The sequence below is a fragment of the Astyanax mexicanus genome, chromosome 8 (genome assembly GCF_023375975.1).
Source record: "Astyanax mexicanus isolate ESR-SI-001 chromosome 8, AstMex3_surface, whole genome shotgun sequence".
Classification (NCBI taxonomy): Eukaryota; Metazoa; Chordata; class Actinopteri; order Characiformes; family Acestrorhamphidae; genus Astyanax; species Astyanax mexicanus.
This window is the reverse complement of record NC_064415.1, coordinates 2343721-2359102: the sequence shown is the minus strand read 5'-3', so window position 1 is coordinate 2359102 and position 15382 is coordinate 2343721. Positions and strand designations below refer to the sequence as shown.

At 35.8% G+C, this 15382-nt stretch overlaps 1 protein-coding gene across 8 annotated transcripts in view; it reads left to right on the top strand.

The window, feature by feature from the left end:
- Positions 1–15382, top strand: part of tbc1d14 (TBC1 domain family, member 14) — a 51357-nt gene that overhangs the window by 25875 nt on the left and 10100 nt on the right. For 7 of the 8 annotated variants that reach the window (XR_007440401.1, XM_049482687.1, XM_049482688.1 and 4 more), the window contains 5 exons: positions 251–337; positions 812–906; positions 1611–1682; positions 7040–7168; positions 10562–10671. Coding sequence is in view for 7 of the 8 variants with exons in the window: in XM_049482687.1 (XP_049338644.1) it covers positions 251–337; positions 812–906; positions 1611–1682; positions 7040–7168; positions 10562–10671 (493 nt within the window). In the remaining variant the exon portion in view is untranslated. The remainder of the gene's footprint in view (positions 1–250; positions 338–811; positions 907–1610; positions 1683–7039; positions 7169–10561; positions 10672–15382) is intronic. The other variant, XM_049482689.1, reaches the window with a different exon arrangement.

Genomic DNA, 15382 nt, shown 5'->3' with positions numbered 1-15382 from the left:
CTGTAATTTACTCAGTTTCTACTTTGAATTTCAGTATCCACTATGAATTATTCAGTATCTTCTATAGATTATTCGATTTCTACTATAGATTACTCAGTATCTACCATGCATTATGCAGTGTCTACTATAATTTACTCCACAGTATCTTTTATAAATAACCAAGCGTATACTAGGTATTATTGAGTATCCATTGGATTATTAATTTGTTGTATTCATCTTATTAATTGTTTCTCTCTGTGTGTTTAAACAGAGCTGTATAATATCTGTTTGTCGAGGGCGAAGGAGAGATGGAACGCTTCTCCTGCTCCCGTCACCAGTATGGAAATGGACACTGGAGGTATTGTTCTTTATTTAAGATTAAACATGTATTTTTTCTTTGATTAAGCTTAAATCCCTTTTCTTTCTGTAATTGGCTTCATTTTTCTCAGAAACGCTGCTCCACTGCTGCTGCCATTTACAGAAATACTATATTTATCCATTACATCAGCCGTTTCAGAGCTTAAAATTGTGAAATATGCAACATTGGTGACTTTATTAAAAATCTTTATATAATCTTTAGACTTTCACTAAAAATAATTTGATTATTAGCTGTAATATTGTGTATTTAAATGATGAGAGCACCAGAGAGAGTGAGACTGGGAAAAACAGCACTGTTAAGAAGTGTTTTACTTTGGTCATTTACTTTTTACTATTGGTCATTGTCATGTGATACAGCCTGGATCATTGTATTGCTTCATACAGCAGGATGATAAAAACACTGAGAGAAATGAATGGAGCTAAAATCTTCTTTGTTTTGTTTTCTTGTGTTCAGATTCAGGATCGTCTCACGCTGATCGAGAGGCCAGTCTAGAATTGATTAAACTGGACATTTCCAGAACCTTCCCCAGCCTCTGTATATTCCAGAAGGTCAGCCAGACTGTTTTCTACATAGTAAATTAATATTAAAATGATCTATCAGATTATGAAGGAACACATAATGAATCATGTAGTAACTTAAAAACAGTGTTAAACAAACCAAAATACTCTGTGAAGTATTTAGATGCTCTTATCTGAGGAGCTGTTTGTTAACTTGTGGTTTCTGAGGCTGGTAACTCTGATTAACTTATCCTGTACAACAGAGGAAACTCTCGCTCTTCCTTTCCTGGGGAGATCCTGATGAGTGCCAGTTCCATCATTATTATGTTTTTTGTTGTTTTTTGCAGTGACTGCACTTAATCTCCAAAATCTGGATTAGAACATTACTCAAATATTCACTATTCACTGTATACCTGTAACTCTACCTCTTCACTACTTTACTTTAACTGATGCTCTCAAACTTTACATTAAGAGACAAGAAATTCAAGTAATTAACTCTTGATAAGTTCAGCACAGCTGTTAACTGAGAGCCTGAATTCCAGGAGACTCTACATCATAAAGCTGACTGAGAAAATCCAGCAGAAATGTGTAAAATATAAAACATATTCTGGTTTGTTTGACACTGTTTATGTTTATTAAATAATTCCACATGTTTTTCTTCACAGTTTGGATGAGTTTAGTATTAATCTACAATATAAAAGATGTTAAATGTATTGTAGAGTGACTGATTTGATTTATTAATTTATTGATTGCAGGGAGGACCATATCATGATGTGCTGCACAGCATTCTGGGAGCTTATACCTGTTACCGGCCAGACGTGGGATACGTATGTTAATTTAGTGCTTATTATCATTATTACTACTACTGCACGCACTAAAACACACACCTCTCATACACAGAGAATCAGATCTGTAGAGAGAGAGAGAGAGAGAGAGCTGGAGAGAGAGAGCTGGAGAGAGAGAGCTGGAGAGAGAGAGCTGGAGAGAGAGAGCTGGAGAGAGAGAGATGGGTAGAGAGAGAGAGATGGGTAGAGAGAGAGAGATGGGTAGAGAGAGAGAGATGGGTAGAGAGAAAGAGAGACAGATGGGAAGTGAGATGGAGAGTGAGAGATGGAGAGAGAGATGGAGAGTGAGAAAGGTTGGGAGAGAGACAGAGAGAGACAGAGATGGGTAGAGAGAAAGAGAGACAGATGGGAAGAGAGATGGAGAGAGGGATTGGGAGAGAGACAGATGGGTAGAGAGAAAGAGAGACAGATGGAGAGTGAGAGATGGAGAGTGAGAGATGGAGAGTGAGAGATGGAGAGTGAGAGATGGAGAGTGAGAAAGATTGGGAGAGAGACACAGAGAGACAGAGATGGGTAGAGAGAAAGAGAGACAGATGGGAAGTGAGACGGAGAGAGAGATGGAGAGAAGCAAGAAAGAGAGATGGTGAGAGAGAGATAGTGAGACAAAGATGAAGAGAGATGGACAGACATGCAGAGAATGCGAGAGAGATAGAGAAAGATTTAGAGTGGGATACGGTATGAGATATAGATGCTGAGACGGAGAGAAAAAGAGGGAGAGAGAGAGGAATACAGAAGGGGAGATAGTGTGAGATATAGATGATGAGAGCGAGCGAGATGTACAGAGATGGGAAGAGGGAGAGATGGGGAGAGAGAAAGATGCAGAGACTGAGAGAGACATAGTAAGACGGAGAGAGAGAGATAGTTAGACAAACAGACGGATAGGGAAAGAGACACAGGTGGGGAGAGAGTCAGAGAGAAATGGAGAGACTGAGAGTGATAGAGGGAGATACGGTGTGAGATATAGATGTTGAGAGAGAGAGAGAGAAAGAAAGAGAGGGATAGAGAGGGGGAGATGGTGTGAGATATAGATGCTGAGAGAGAGAGAGAGAGAGATGAACTAAGAGATAAGTAGTAGAGAGTAAGTTCCCACTCTGATTTATTTTGAACCCATGATCAATTATTCAGTTCCACCTGTGAATAATTATTTGCTTTTAATAATTTTGTACCTTTTCACAAATATTCAGTATCCACTGTAAATTTTAATTATTCCATATCCAGTGTCTTATTCAGTATCTATTATGTATTGTTCAGTATCCAGTATGAACAATGCCTAGGGAGAGTAGAGACAGTGCTACAGAATATTGTGCCTATTATGATTTTGAGTTGAGTTGTTTACCCCATCATAATGCATTAGGTGTGTGTTGTGTGTGTTGTGTGTGTTGTGTGTGTTGTGTGTGTTGTGTGTGTTGTGTGTGTTGTGTGTGTTGTGTGTGTGTTCTCAGTAAGTAAACAGGCGGATGCCGCTGTGCTCTGCGGTGGCTCTTGTGAGGTTTTAGCGTTTCCTCCTGATCTGTTTGTTCATTTAAGGCCACAGTGTTATTCAGAGTTTAATCATTTGTGCTGTTTAATCATTTATCAAAATCATAAGTTCAGATTGATTTTGTAGTGCTATTCTGATCAAATATATCCCTCAGCAGTGCTATTCTAAACATACATTTACCTCAGCAGTACTATTCGTATCATACATTTACTTCAGCATCGCTATTCTAAACATACATTTACCTCAGCAGAGCAATTCTAATCATACACTTACCTCAGCAGTACTATTCGTATCATACATTTACTTCAGCAGTGCTATTCTAAACATACATTTACCTCAGCAGAGCAATTCTAATCATACACTTACCTCAGCAGTACTAATCGTATCATACATTTACCTCAGCAGTGCTATTCCAATCATACATTTACCTCTGCAATGATATCATGAATTTACCTTAGCAGTACAATTATAATTATGGATGTAATAATATATATAAAATATAATATTATAATATATGTATATATGAAATATACAATAATCATACATTTACCACAGCAGTGCAATTCTAACAATACATTTACCTCGGCAGTGCTATTCTGTTCATACATTTACCTCAGCAGTGATATTACCATGACCTAACATCAGCAGAGCTATTATCAAGAATATGCCTCAGCAGAGCAGTTTAAAGCATAATTTTGCCTCAGCAGTGCAATTTTAATCATGAATTTTCCTCAGCAGTGATATTCTATTTATACATTTACCTCAGCAGTTACCTCAATCTACCTATTTTTTTATTTGTAAACAAAAAAACAGTGTTTGGTACACTTTTTTTCTACCTTTTCCAGTTTTTGACTGCACCTGAAATAAAACTTTTGATCGGTAGTTTATGTCTCGAATGGCCAGTTATGGTTATTTAATATACAACAGAGCAACAGAGATGAGATCACTGACTGTTAAAAAAATAAACACATAAAAAATACATTAATAAACAATGAATAAACAAGTCAGTGTTCAATAAACTTTATTAAACTTTATTTATTAGCAGGGTGCAGAAATGTGTGTGTGTGTGTGTGTGGGTGTGTGTGTGTGGTTTTTCTCAGAAGGTAAATGAGCAGATGTGGGCGCTGTGGGTTTAGTAGGTTGAGCTTGTTTGCAGGCGTTTCAATTCTATATTACTCATACAATTCATCAGTTATTGTTATTGTAGGGGAAATTATTGCACATAATCGCAACTAAAACCACAAACACACACGCACGTACACACACACACACACACACACACACACACATGCACTTATACACACGCACACATTTACACACACGTGAGGTAGGTTTCCACTGACTGCAGAGTCATCATAAACCTGAAAAAATTTCATAACATTTAAAAATGTTTTATTTTTGACTCCCAGCAGGTGGTTCTCTAAGTACAGGCCTGAAAATATTACTGATATGCATTAATAATGTATGTTGTTACGTAATATGAGTGTGATTCTTAAACGGTTAAGCATTATACAGAACCAAGCAGAAGTTTGGACACCTTCAGTGTTTTTTCATTATTTTAGATCAATACTACACTCATCCAAACTATTAAGAAAAAACATATTAATAAACAAAAAGTGTTAAACAAGCCAGAATATATATATTTTTTATTATTATTTTATTAAAGTAGCTCTTCTTGTTTAGATGATCAGTTTTGAACATCTCTGCTGGATTTTCTCAGTCAGTTTTATGAGGTAGAGTCTCCTGAAATTCAGGCTTTCAGTTAACGCAGTCTACATGGCCCTCTGCCCAAACAACTATGGTCCCATTGACTCACTGTGTAAATGCCTTGAGCAGATAAATAAATGGATGGGACAGAACTTTCTGCAGTTAAATAAAGATCAAACAGAGATTATTTTATTTGGGAATAGTAATGAGAGGCACAGACTAGCTGCCTATCTGGATTCAAAAAGCCTGAAATCTAAAGAACTAGTGCGTAATCTTGGTGTACAAATGGACTCTGATCTCACTTTTAACAGTCACGTCAAAGCCGTCACCAAATCAGCATTTTATCACCTCAAGAACATCAATAAGATCAGAGATTTTCTGTCTAAAGCAGACCTGGAGAAACTCATCCACGCCTTTATTTCTAGTAGGATTGATCACTGTAATGGACTCCTAACTGGACTCCCAAAAAAGACCATCAAACAGCTTCAGAGTTCATCACCCCCATCCTTAAATCCCTGCACTGGATACCAGTCTGTTACAGAATAGACTTTAAGGTTCTGTTACTGGTCTATAAATGTCTTAATGGTGCAGGACCAGCATATTTATCTGATGTTCTCCAGCAGTATGAGCCGAGCAGAACTCTCAGATCATCAGGAACTGCTCAGTTAGAGCCGCCTAAAGTAAAAACTAAACACAGAGAGGCAGCGTTTAGCGTTTAGCTGCTACGCTGCTCTTAACTGGAACCAGTTAACAGAGAGCATTAGAAGAGCTCCAACACTAAACATGTTTAAATCCAGACTGAAAACCTACATGTTTGATCAGGCCTTTAGCTGAGCTTAAAACACTGCAGCTCCGCCCACTTTTATTCTGTAACGGCACTTTTATATTATGTTTTATTCATGCTTTATTCTTATTTTATTTTTATTTCCAATTCTTTGTTGTTCTTTTACATGTTTTTAATTTTACTTCTTTGTTTAAATCATGTTTGAATCAATCTTGCTTTATTATTTTAGTTTTTATTTCCATTTTTACGATTATTCTTTTACACGTTTTTTTTTTATTTGACTTCTCTGTGGATTTTCTAGTTTGTAAAGCACTTTGAATGACCGTTGTGTATGAAAGGTGCTATATAAATAAACTTGCCTTGCCTTAACAGCTGTGCTGAACTCATCAAGAGTTAATTACTTGAATTTCTTGTCTCTTAATAAAGTGTTTGAGAGCATCAGTTAAAGTAAAGTAGTGAAGAGGTAGAGTTACAGGTATACAGTGAATAGAGAATATTTGAGTAATGGCACTTATCAGTACCACCCTGGGAAAGATAAAGCAAGAGTTTCCTCTGTTGTACAGGATAAATTCATCAGAGTTTCCAGCCTCAGAAACCACAAGATAGGTTACTACATGATTCCTTATGTGTTCCTTCATAATCTGATAGATCACTTCAATATTCATTAGAATAACACTCTTAAACCTGTAGGGGCAGTGCAGGAGCATTAAATATAAATATAAATTTACAAAACTTACATAATGCAGCTCTGAATCACATTAGTTTACTTTTACTCCACTGCAGTAAATACACATAAGACTTTGAGGACCCTCAAAATATTATTCTATACATATCTTTATGATAATAAACAGCAGAAATAAAGTTCAAGCAGTTCCTAAATCTTTAGAGTCTGTAGTTTTGAGTATATTTTTTTTGTGATAGTGTACGTGACTTGTTTTCAGAGTTATGAGGTCATAAATAGGGTAGATCAGGGGTCGGCAATAGGTGGAAACATCTGGCCCGTGAGGTTGTTTGAATTAGAATGATAAAAAACAATGATAGAAAATAATTAATAAATAAAATGCTTCTCTGGTGAGCTTTTGTTTACATTCCTCCCCTCTGTTCTCATTTTTAAACCTGTTCTTGGACTTCCGATTTCCTTATAAGGTCGTTTTTTTTTTTTTTTTTTTCTTCTGTCGTGTCCCACGGGCCTGGGCAGTGGGAGTGTATTGGATCGCGACCTTGACGAGGTAGATATTTTGTTCTGGCTCGCCAAATTCATTCACTTAAAGCTGGTGAGGTGGTGTAATGAAGAAGTATTAGAAAAACTGAACCACTGTTCAATATTTATGGATCTGTCTGTCTCTCTTTCTATCTGTCTGACTGCAGGTACAGGGGATGTCATTCATTGCGGCCGTGTTGATTCTGAACATGCACACTGCTGATGCCTTCGTCGCTTTTGCCAACCTGCTGAATAAACCCTGTCAGATGGCCTTCTACAGGGTGGACCATAGCCTTGTGAGTGTTATATACAGTGTTATATTCCCTTTCAGTGTGGGAAAGCTCTTACTTTCACTATTAAACAATATATCCCTGAGGAGTTCTAGTGCTGTTTTACTACTATTCACTAGTTCGATAATCATCATTCAAGTCTTTTTGAAAGATGTTCCTTCACTGTCCTTCCATTTCTTATATGATGTTATATAATAACTAAAATTTGGGAGAAGGACCACCCCCAAACTTCACGCTCTAACTCCACCCCTTATCAATCAACTGCCCTATAAATACCAGCTCTAACTACGTACCTTTCGTGACGAAAGTTCGCAACTCACCTCCTCCCCAACTACCTCCTCCTTCTACTCTACCAACTTCCAAATTCCTCGAGTTACCTCCCCTTTTCCTTCTTTCCTCTACTTCTCACAGGCGTGGTTTGCACTTAGCAAATAATGTGTTGGACAGTTTTTAATCTGAATTTGGTTTATTTTTAACTCCGATCTCCTTAGATGCCAAAATTTGGCCCTTCTCAAACAGATGAACATCTTTTCACAAGTCTTTCCGCATGGTTGTTTAACAAGTGAGAAGGTACTCCCTGCATCAGGTAGGGTTAAATTAAAACTTGTTGCCAGTTGAAACATATATTAATCTTATCTATGTGCTTAGTTAAATCCAGGTGGTAAATTGTCCATTAGTTGATTAGTTGACAATATGTTTTTGCTATATCGTCCATCTCTGCTTCCTGTGAGTGGCTTCTGTTCCAATGCACCTTTTACTTTACCTGTTCAAATCTGCACACCTGTGAATATCCCTCTGTTAACTAGGCTGTGCTTTAAAAAAAAAAAAAAAGTTTTCATAAGTTTTGAATTAAAATAAAAAGAGAAACTGAAAATTAAGCTTGATAGGATAGTCAAATGTATTTGTAATATTAATAAAAATGAGTAAAATAAAAATAAAATAACTTTAAACAAAAATAAGGTGCATAAATACAGCTCTGGAAAACAATAAGAGATAATTCTAGTTTCTGAATCAGTTTCTCTGATTTTGCTATTTATAGGTTTATATTTGAGTAAAATGAACATTGTTGTTTTATTCTATAAACTACAGACAACATTTCTCCCAAATTACAAATAAAAATATTCTCATTTAGAGCATTTATTTACAGAAAATGAGAAATGACTGAAATAATAAAAAAGATGCAGAGCTTTCAGACCTCAAATAATGCAAAGAAAACAAGTTCATATTCATAAAGTTTTAAGAGTTCAGAAATAATTAATATTTGGTGGAATAACCCTGGTTTTGAACCCTTGTGTGGTGTTCATATTTTTGTTACTCGTTTACTTTGTTACTTGTATTTAATTCAGCAAAATTAAGCAATTTTACATTAAAATGCTTTACACATGCTTGCTTCACCTAAATTACAAGCAATATAAACAGCTTACATGGTTAATATTTGCCCTTTACCTTTCTTATGTTACATTTCTTTTAAAAAGTGCTACTCTTTTTTTATTAGTTTTTTAATAAAATGTAAAAGAAATTGAATTAAACTCAAGATATGAGTAGAAAATTTGTTTAGTTTCAAATTTACAAATGAAGCAATGTTTATTAGCCCTTGGCCAAACATACTGTATGTAATATAAATGTGTGTGTGTGTGTGGGGGGGGGGGGGGGGTGTACAGTGTGTGTTTATCAAAAATGTGTTTTGATATATGTTTTTCACAAAAAATGAGCCAATGCCAATGAGTTTGAGTTAGAAAAAATATTTTTTTTAGTATCATTTGATGAAAAATGAAAACGGGTCCCACAGACCTGAACACCACACAAGGGTTAATCACAGTTTTTATACATCTTGGCATCATGTTCTCCTCCACCAGTCTTACACACTGCTTTTGGATAACTTTATGCTGCTTTACTCCTGGTACATGCGTTCTTTTATTTTTTCCAGAGCTGTAGAATTTAAAATAGCAGCCTCTACTCCCCCAGTATTGTGTTGCAGAACATTAGTTTAGAGAAGGCTGCAGGTCCTATTCTATTCTAAGCGTGTGATTGGTCAGCTCCTCTGAAACTCTTTCGAACATCTAAACCACACACATGGAAACCGTGGTGTGAGGGTATATACAGGTACCTGTGGGTGAGTCATATATACCTCTTATTTCTGGTCTGATCAGATGTTCTCACTAATAAAAGCCCCTCTCAGCAGGGTGGGATTTCCCTGATCAATAACTGATAATTATAGCTGATCTGTAGTGTGAGGGTGAAGGGTGGGCCGTCACCGTGGGCTGATTGATATAATGAGTCTCAGTTATTTTAGGACGTGACTTTCAGAAACTTTCTAGTTAACATCTGAACTTTGAGGCCCTGAAGCCCCATAGCTGACCTTCTGCATTTTTACTGCTTTAACATTAATGTTATTAATCAATTTTATAACTATTATAATGCTTAAAAACTCCATCCCAAATCAACAGCAGCTTAAACATAATTTAATAGTGTAATAATGTGTGAATATAAAGATTGTACAGTATTTTAGAGTGAATGGATACATGTATTGTTAACTACATTAATTACATGTGAAAAAAATATAAGACGAATGCAGTTTTCTATATATAATGCAAAAAAAATATATATATTTTTAGTTTACCACATAGTTTGAACCAACACTTTACACTGCATCCAAATTTCTTGATGAATTGACAAATAAATAAAAAAATCCAAAATGACCTAAAATAAATTCTCTTTACATCAATTCTCTCTTGTAAAGTTGCTGTTTTGGAGATCCTTGTTTTTTTATTGGACAGTGACAATACATTATTTGTATTTAAGTTAACTGCATTTTAATCATTTAACATTTGCTGTTTTTATTTAATGCAACCTTTTTTATTTCAAGCTGCTGTTTGATTGGCCAAGGCTTCAATATGTGTTAAATGCAAGAATACACAAAAAAAGAACAAAACAGGTGTTGCCCATTGCAATAGATGCACGGTCTGAATGGGTTAATAAAACTGTAATGTAATTTATTTTTCCGTTACTCTGAATGTAACTCAAGCCTGATTTTAGGTGGAACGGAAAACACATTCATATTCATATTCATAAAGTTTTAAGAGTTCAGAAATAATCAATATTTGGTGGAATAACCCTGGTTGGTTTTTAATCACAGTTTTTTTTTTCATGCATCTTGGCATCATGTTTTCCTCCACCAGTCTTACACACTGCTTTTGGATGCTGCTTTACTCCTGGTGCAAAAATTCAAGCAGTTCAGTTTGATGGTTTGTGATCATCCATCTTCCTCTTGATTATATTCCAGAGTTTTTTAAATTTGGAAACTCAGCATTTTTAAGTGGTCTAATTTCTTTTCTCCAGAATTGTATATATATATTTTATCTGTATTAAAATGATTAATGTGATATTTTTTTCCCCCAGATGCTGACATACTTTGCTGCGTTTGAAGTGTTCTTTGAAGAAAATCTACCAAAGCTATTTGCACATTTTAAGAGCAACAACTTGACGCCTGATATTTATCTGATCGACTGGTACGTATCTCCCGTACTCATCCTCACACTGATCTGATACTGAAAAAAAAAACACTTCTAGCTTCAGTTTCAGCTGTTCATTCAGTTTAGCAGGTTCAGACTGAATGAAAAGCTCTTAGCTCCTGCAGCATGTGAGAATTCTCTTATCTGTCTCTGATCTTTCTCCCTTTTTCTACTCGTCTTTCACCAGTTAGTTTTATAGTGAACTGTTTGTTGAGGTTAAATTTGTGTATTTAATTCATATCCTGATAATTACTGAGCTTTTATATCCAGCGTTTAGGTTTGTAGCATTGTATAAATAATTAATATATAATTTATATAGAATTATTGAAGTTGAAAACAGAGAAGAGTGGCGGTGATGAGCTGTTTTTTTTTGTGACGGAGGTGTGAGATAAAGGTTTAAACAGAGGTTTCTGGAAGCATCTCACCCACTTGATGTGGTTAACACGATGTGTGTGTGTGTGTGTGTGTGTGTGTGTGTGTGTGTGTGTGTGTGTGTGTGTGTGTGTGTGTGTGTGTGCGCGCTTTTGCACTCTACCGCTGTATCACACTTACCTTGCCTAGCGTTCACCGCTTTTATATTTAGAAGTGTGTTTGAGTTTATTCCGAGGGTGGTGGGTGTGATAAAGATCATTTTAACCATCATCTTATAGCAACAAAATATATACAGGGTTCCTGCAGGTCCTTAAAAAGTCTTAAAATGTCTAAAACCCTAATTATTAAGGTCTTAAATTTACTGGGAATTTGCTGTAGCTATTAACTTGCTTTAGCTAGCTAATATTACTGAGAAGAAAACTAAGGTTAGTGGAGAGCTAGCTAATATTACTGAGGAGAAAACTAAGGTTAGCGCAGAGCTAGCTAATATTACTGAGAAGAAAACTAAGGTTAGTGGAGAGCTAGCTAATAATACTGAGGAGAAAACTAAGGTTAGTGGAGAGCTAGCTAATTACTGAGGAGAAAACTAAGGTTAGCGCAGAGCTAGCTAATATTACTGAGGAGAAAACTAAGGTTAGTGGAGAGCTAGCTAATAATACTGAGGAGAGAACTAAGGTTAGTGGAGAGCTAGCTAATTACTGAGGAGAAAACTAAGGTTAGCGCAGAGCTAGCTAATATTACTGAGGAGAAAACTAAGGTTAGTGGAGAGCTAGCTAATATTACTGAGGAGAAAACTAAGGTTAGCGCAGAGCTAGCTAATATTACTGAGGAGAAAACTAAGGTTAGTGCAGAGCTAGCTAATATTACTGAGGAGAAAACTAAGGTTAGCGCAGAGCTAGCTAATATTACTGAGGAGAAAACTAAGGTTAGTGGAGAGATAGCTAATATTACTGAGGAGAAAACTAAGGTTAGTGGAGAGATAGCTAATATTACTGAGGAGAAAACTAAGGTTAGTGGAGAGATAGCTAATATTACTGAGGAGAAAACTAAGGTTAGTGGAGAGCTAGCTAATATTACTGAGGAGAAAACTAAGGTTAGTGGAGAGATAGCTAATATTACTGAGGAGAGAACTAAGGTTAGCGCAGAGCTAGCTAATATTACTGAGGAGAGAACTAAGGTTAGCGCAGAGCTAGTTAATATTACTGAGGAGAAAACTAAGGTTAGCGCAGAGCTAGCTAATAACACTGAGGAGAAAACTAAGGTTAGTGGAGAGCTAGCTAATATTACTGAGGAGAGAACTAAGGTTAGTGGAGAGATAGCTAATATTACTGAGGAGAGAACTAAGGTTAGCGCAGAGCTAGCTAATAACACTGAGGAGAAAACTAAGGTTAGTGGAGAGCTAGCTAATATTACTGAGGAGAAAACTAAGGTTAGCAGAGAGCTAGCTAATATTAGTCAGGAGAAAACTAAGGTTAGCGCAGAGCTAGCTAATATTACTGAGGAGAAAACTAAGGTTAGCGCAGAGCTAGCTAATATTACTGAGGAGAAAACTAAGGTTAGCAGAGAGCTAGACATTATTACTGAGAAAAGAAAACTAAGGTTAGCGCAGAGCTAGCTAATATTACTGAGGAGAAAACTAAGGTTAGCGGGGAGCCAGCTAACATTAGCAGTGAGCTAGCTAGTTACAGAGGTTACATACTGACCCTACCAGCAAGTTAGCTAAGCTATCGGAAGTAAAACTAAAGTTAGCAGCGGTTTTCAATACAATAGATTATTTTCTCCCAAAGAAATTATGACTACATTTTGGGGTCTTAAATAATATTTATCATAGTATTAAAAAGGTCTTGAAAAGCATTAAATTTGGCTTTTTTTAAATGGTGCAAGAACCTTGGATATAATATGAATACAAAATGTACTATATGCTCAAAATTATTTTTACTAGTCTGAAATTGAGGTATTAAACAGTTTTTCCTGTATTTGTTGGCACTTTTGCTTCTCTGCTGTCCAGAAAAGACTATCTACTAGATATTGGATCCGAATTGATGGGTTTTAATGTAGGATTAGGGTTATAGTTCAACAGTAGGTCATGCTTTTTTCCATCAGCAGCCAGAGTCTGAGAGAGAGAGAGAGAGAGAGAGAGTAAAGTAGATCATGCTGTTTCTCCATCAGCAGCCAGAGTCCTTTAAAGACTATCTACTAGATATTGGACCCAGAATTGATTAGAGTCTGAGAGAAAGTACAGTTGGATGTTCATTGCTATCTTAGCATAAAATCATGCCAATATAGGAGCTCAATAAAATGAGTGCAGATGATGCAGATATTACGATTCTAGCCTGGTGTAACGAAATAAAATATATTTAAGTGGTTGATGACCTCATAGATAGTAAGTAAGGAAAATTTGCGTAGGAATAAACGTATGGTGGGTTCCACGCGAGCGCGTGAGATGATGGAGAGGTGGTGGAACGCTGTTCCGTATCCCGGCCTTACAGCTCTGTAATAGACATAATTAGCTCTTTCATATTCATCACCCAGAGCCCCTTCCTTCCTTCCTGCACTCGGGGAACTTTATACACATATTTAGAAGTTGAGTGTGTGCATGTCTACAGAGTCTACACAAGCTGTGTGTGTGCATGTGCACATCTGTGTCAGCAGTGGGTGAAACTAGCTTAAAGCACAAACATTTGGGCATATACAGCTAAATTTCTAGACAGAGATGAAGCCTAGATTTAAAGCATCACAGTATTTTGCGATACTTTAGGTAATGCAATCTACAGCTCTGGAAAAAAATAAAAAAATAAGCGACCATTTAAAAATGATGAGTTTCTTTGATTTTACCAAATTGAAAACCTCTGGAATATAATCAAGAGGAAGATGGATGATCACAAACCATCAAACCACCAAACTGAACTGCTTGAATTTTTGCACCAGGAGTAAAGCAGCAATAAAGTTATCCAAAAGCAGTGTGTAAGACTGGTGGAGGAGAACATGATGCCAAGATGCATGGCATCTTTTTTCCAGAGCTGTATATATGTATATATATATATATACACTGACACTTGAATTGAATTTTCTGCTGATTTCATATTTTAACAACTGAAATCAGCAGAAAATTCAATTCAAGTGTCAGTGGTTGATGTAGTAAAGTGGTAGTTTGTCCCCTTTAATGGTAAATTTAAGGAAAACAGTGAGAATTTCACTGTAGTGAATTGTGGGGAGAGACCCCAATAAAGCTGAGCTGTAGAAAAGGGATGTAGAAAAACATAAAAGAATTGTAACCGTCTGCGAAATAACAGTCTAAAGCAGCGATCCACCATCTTAAACGCAAGTAGATCAGCTAAAACATTATATATATATATATATATATATATATATATATATATATATATATATAAATCTTGTATAGGGTATATGATATGGGTATTTCTTTATGCATATGTAGTGTAGAGTTAGTGGAACGGTTCCAGAGATCTATAATTACTATAATGATGACCTGCATATTCAATACCCACCCCCTCCTCTTTCCTGCACTCGGGGAACTCCACACTTTTTAAATTATACACACACACACATTTTGTTACCTTTGTGAGGACCAGTGTTCTTCACGGCAACAGTAGAATATCATAATTTGTCGGTTTGTAAAGATCAGATTTGGGTGGTTCTCAATTTTAACGGCTTTTTTACAAAAATATATACTTTTTTAGAAAATCTAAATGAGTAAAATAATTAATTTTGGTCACTGAGGTTAGAGGTTAGTTGTAGATTTAGTATACATTAGCTCCAGTTATTATGTGAATGAAAGGTCCTTATAAGAATGGCAAATTTTCAATTGACCTCTTTTATTCCCAGCAAAATTATTCAGTATAATGAGAAGATAATTGGTCAGAAGTGATGGAATATTCTGTAGATGTTCTGGATGGATGGTAATGATGGTGAGCAGCAGCATCTGGCTAGAAATGTCCCTGTAAACAGGCTTTATAATTCGGTTTCTGTTTGTACTTGACTACGCCCAACTAAAAATCGTTCTCTGTGTTAAAGTTCATATTAGAACTAGAAGATATGACCAAAATAAATCACAATAAATTTCATAATTTCAGTCAATACTGTATAATTCAATGTGTACTTAATTTTGCACTGATGGGTGATATGTAAAAAAATATATATTATGGAATTTAAATACATTTTCAAACAGTGAACTTTTTTTTTTTTTAAACACATGCCTCAAAAATGTAGTCACGATACAATAAAATATTGTGTAATATATATTGCCCAGCTTTAGTTTATACATAAATTTTATTACATATGTATATAATATTTGTCCTAAATAATGTTTATAAAT